Source organism: Oncorhynchus masou, chromosome 15 (genome assembly GCF_036934945.1).
Source record: "Oncorhynchus masou masou isolate Uvic2021 chromosome 15, UVic_Omas_1.1, whole genome shotgun sequence".
Lineage (NCBI taxonomy): Eukaryota > Metazoa > Chordata > Actinopteri > Salmoniformes > Salmonidae > Oncorhynchus > Oncorhynchus masou.
Genome location: NC_088226.1, coordinates 69,944,183 through 69,948,241, shown reverse-complemented (window position 1 = coordinate 69,948,241; position 4,059 = coordinate 69,944,183). Strand labels below are relative to the sequence as shown.

At 40.6% G+C, this 4,059-nt stretch overlaps 1 protein-coding gene across 1 annotated transcript in view; it reads right to left on the bottom strand.

The window, feature by feature from the left end:
• Window positions 1-261: 261 nt before the first annotated feature.
• Window positions 262-4,059, bottom strand: part of LOC135556920 (potassium voltage-gated channel subfamily C member 1-like) — a 15,637-nt gene continuing 11,839 nt past the window's right edge. The window contains exons 2-3 of the mRNA XM_064990324.1: window positions 441-506; window positions 262-339 (exon numbers count right to left, since the gene is read on the bottom strand). Coding sequence (XP_064846396.1) covers window positions 262-339; window positions 441-506 — 144 coding nt within the window. The remainder of the gene's footprint in view (window positions 340-440; window positions 507-4,059) is intronic.

Genomic DNA, 4,059 nt, shown 5'->3' with positions numbered 1-4,059 from the left:
ACCACCACTCTGGTCCACTCTATCATCTATAGTCTCTTCAGGGCCATATGCATTCCCCTCTGTAGTGCCTTGTGGTCGGGGGCCGAACAGTTTCCATACCAGGCAGTGATGCAACCATGCTCTCGATGGTGCAGCTGTAGAACCTTTTGAGGATCTGAGGACCCATGCCAAATCTTTTCAGTCTCCTGAGGGGAATAGACTTTGTCGTGCCCTCTTCACGACTGTCTTGGTGTGTTTGGTCCATGAGAGTTGTTGGTGATGTCACCACTGCAGCCCGTCGATGAGAATGGGGGCGTGCTCGATCCTCCTTTTCCTGTAGTTCACAATCATCTCCTTTGTCTTGATCACGTTGAGGGAGAGGTTGTTGTCCTGGCACCACACGGCCAAGTCTCTGACCTCCTCCCTATATGCTGTCTCGTCATGTTGGTGACTAGGCCTACCACTGTTGTGTCGTCTGCAAACTTGATGGTGTTGGAGTCGTGTCTGGCCATGCAGTCATGAGTGAACTGGGAGTACAGGAGGCACTGAGCACGCACCCCTGAGGGGCCCCCGTGTTGAGGATCAGTGTTGCGGATGTGATGTTACCTACCCTCACCACTTGGGGGTGGCTAGTCAAAGTCCAGGATCTATTTGCAGAGGAGGTGTTTAGTCCCAGGGTCCTTAGCTTAGGGATGAGCTTTGAGGCACTATGGTGTTGAACGCTGAGCTGAAGTCAATGAACAGCATTCTCACATAGGTGTTCCTTTTGTCCAGGTGGGAAAGGGCAGTGTGGAATGCAATAGAGATTTCATCATCTGTGGTTCTGTTGGGGTGGGTCAAATTGGAAGCGGGTCTATTTTATTTTTGAAAGCTTATTACCATGTGATTACAGAGGAAACTACATGTCAGATTCAGGGTAGCCTAGTGGTTAGAGTGGAGGGGCGGCAGGGTAGCTAGTGGTTAGAGTTGTAGTGGCGGCAGGGTAGCCTAGTGGTTAGAGTGTTGGACTAGTAACCGAAAGGTTGCAAGTTCAAATCCCTGAGCTGACAATGTACAAATCTGTCGTTCTGCCCCTGAACAGGCAGTTAACCCACTGTTCCTAGGCCTTCATTGAAAATAAGAATTTGTTTCTTAACTGACTTGCCTAGTTAAATAAAGGTAAAATAAAAAATGTGGAAAGGATTAGCCCGTTCAGCAGAAACCACAATATTTAAATACAGTAACCTCCAAAGGTATTGCCGCCTTCACAAAAATGAGTGGGTGAAATCAATGCTACAAATATTGAGCTATATTGTGTGCTCCAAATATTTTCAAGATTATTCTATTTTGTACTAATACAATTCCTCGGCGAAAGATATTTTGTTAAACAAGTAAATAGACACAATTTCTCAAGAGGATATGTTAAAAAATGATTTGATACTCCTGTTTTCAATACTTGCAAGGATAACGACACTGAGCTTTTTTTCGAGCTTTAAAAAAAAATGAGATTGGAGGCGTGGAGGACCCTTCCACTCTGTCTGCCGTATTTTTTAATGAGATTGGAGAAGTGACGACCCTCCCACTCTGTCTGACGTATTTTTTAAAAGAGATTGGAGAAGTGACGACCCTCCCACTCTGTCTGCCGTATTTTTTAATGAGATTGGAGAAGTGACGACCCTCCCACTCTGTCTGCCGTATTTTTTAATGAGATTGGAGAAGTGACGATCCTCCCACTCTGTCTGCCCTATTTTTGAATGAGATTGGAGACGTGAGGACCCTCCCACTCTGTCTGCCCTATTTTTGTCTGAGATTGGAGACGTGACGACCCTCCCACTCTGTCTGCCCTATTTTTTCTTTCACATCGTGAGAGGGATCTTAGACCATCATACATAATCTTTCCAGAGGCTGGATACCCTTCTCTTTGTGCTTATGGACTGACTGCCTTTTTCAATTCAAACCCCCATGTTTTCAATGGGCTTCAAGTCCTGAAGACTGAGATGGTCATTGCAAAATGTTCTTTATAGATTTTTGATGTGTGTTTGGGGGCTTTTGTCTTTTTTTGCTGGAAGATCGAACTTGCGGCCAAAGGTTTCAGCCTACTGGAAGAGGCAAACAGGTCTTTTTGGCTAAAATGTCCTTGGTGCTTGGTAGAGTTCATGATGACGTTGACCAGTGGAAGCAACAACAGTAAAAAAAGACCCATTAAATCAAATATCCACTACCATATTTTGACGGTAGGTATGAGGTTATTTTTCTGTCTATGCATCCTTCTTTTGACACCAAACCCACAACTGGTGTGCGTGTGTTGTTGCTTTCTGAGAAATATGTGTTGTGGAGCTGGTTTCTAACAAGTGTGGTCTCTTTCTCTACAGGTCAGCATCCTATTTGACAGGGGGACGGTTATGTTTGCTATGTTCATGGCAGTATGGAGTGAAGTTTATACCTATGGTATTACCTTAAATATATGTCTACTATGTTCATGGCAGTATGGGGTGAGTCTATACATATGGTATTACCTTAAATATATCTATCCTATGTTCATGGCCGTATGGAGTGAGTTTATACATATGGTATTACCTTAAATATAGCTATTCTATGTTCATGGCAGTATGGGGTGAGTCTATACATATGGTATTACCTTAAATATATCTATTCTATGTTCATGGCAGTATGGGGTGAGTCTATACATATGGTATTACCTTAAATATATGTCTACTATGTTCATGGCAGTATGGGGTGAGTCTATATATATGGTATTACCTTAAATATATGTCTACTATGTTCATGGCAGTATGGGGTGAGTCTATACATATGGTATTACCTTAAATATATGTCTCCTATGTTCATGGCAGTATGGAGTGAGTAAATACCTATAGTATTACCTTAAATATATGTCTACTATGTTCATGGCAGTATGGAATGATTTATACCTATGGTATTACCTTAAATATATGTCTCCTATGTTCATGGCAGTATGGGGTGAGTCTATACATATGGTATTACCTTAAATATATGTCTACTATGTTCATGGCCATATGGAGTGAGTTTATACCTATGGTATTACCTTAAATATATGTCTACTATGTTCATGGCAGTATGGAGTGAGTTTATACCTATGGTATTACCTTAAATATATGTCTACTATGTTCATGGCCATATGGAGTGAGTTTATACCTATGGTATTACCTTAAATATATGTCTACTATGTTAATGGCAGTATGGGGTGAGTTTATACCTATGGTATTACCTTAAATATATGTCTACTATGTTCATGGCAGTATGGGGTGAGTCTATACATATGGTATTACCTTAAATATATATTTGTCTACTATGTTCATGGCCGTATGGAGTGAGTTTATACATATGGTATTACCTTAAATATATGTCTACTATGTTCATGGCCGTATGGAGGTGAGTCTATACATATGGTATTACCTTAAATATATGTCTACTATGTTCATGGCAGTATGGAGTGAGTTTATACCTATGGTATTACCTTAAATATATGTCTACTATGTTCATGTGGTATGGGTGAAGTTTATACATATGGTATTACCTTAAATATATGTCTCCTATGTTCATGGCAGAGTATGGGGTGAGTCCTATATACACCAGTAGTTCCCAAAATACATGTTATATTTTCAGTGCTGAGAAAGCCCCAGATGTAGGATCTCAATTTGACCTGTATTGTTGCAACTAAATAATCTTGCATCAAAAAATGATTTTAAACGTTAAGTCGATAATGTTGCTTGATCTGTGGTTCGGGTCAAAATGAAGTTACATGAAAAGTGGAATACTGTTAATATAACCAATTTGTTAGTGTGGGTTTTCATTGAATGTATGTAAATTACGAAGCTCATCTGCATTTCTCATCTGAAAATTCCAAGCAACAAATTAAGATCCTACACCTGTACTAATAGGACTCATTGGTTACCAGTTTGTTTCTGCTCTCTTGCTAAACTCTTGGAATTGTCTTGACGTTCGGTGTGACAATGAGTGACAAGGTGTTGGCCAGATAGCAGACACAGATCTGGGACCAGGCTGGGATGATTCTATCAATGTCTTTAAAATATCTCCCATGTTGTTGTTTTTATGCTATAA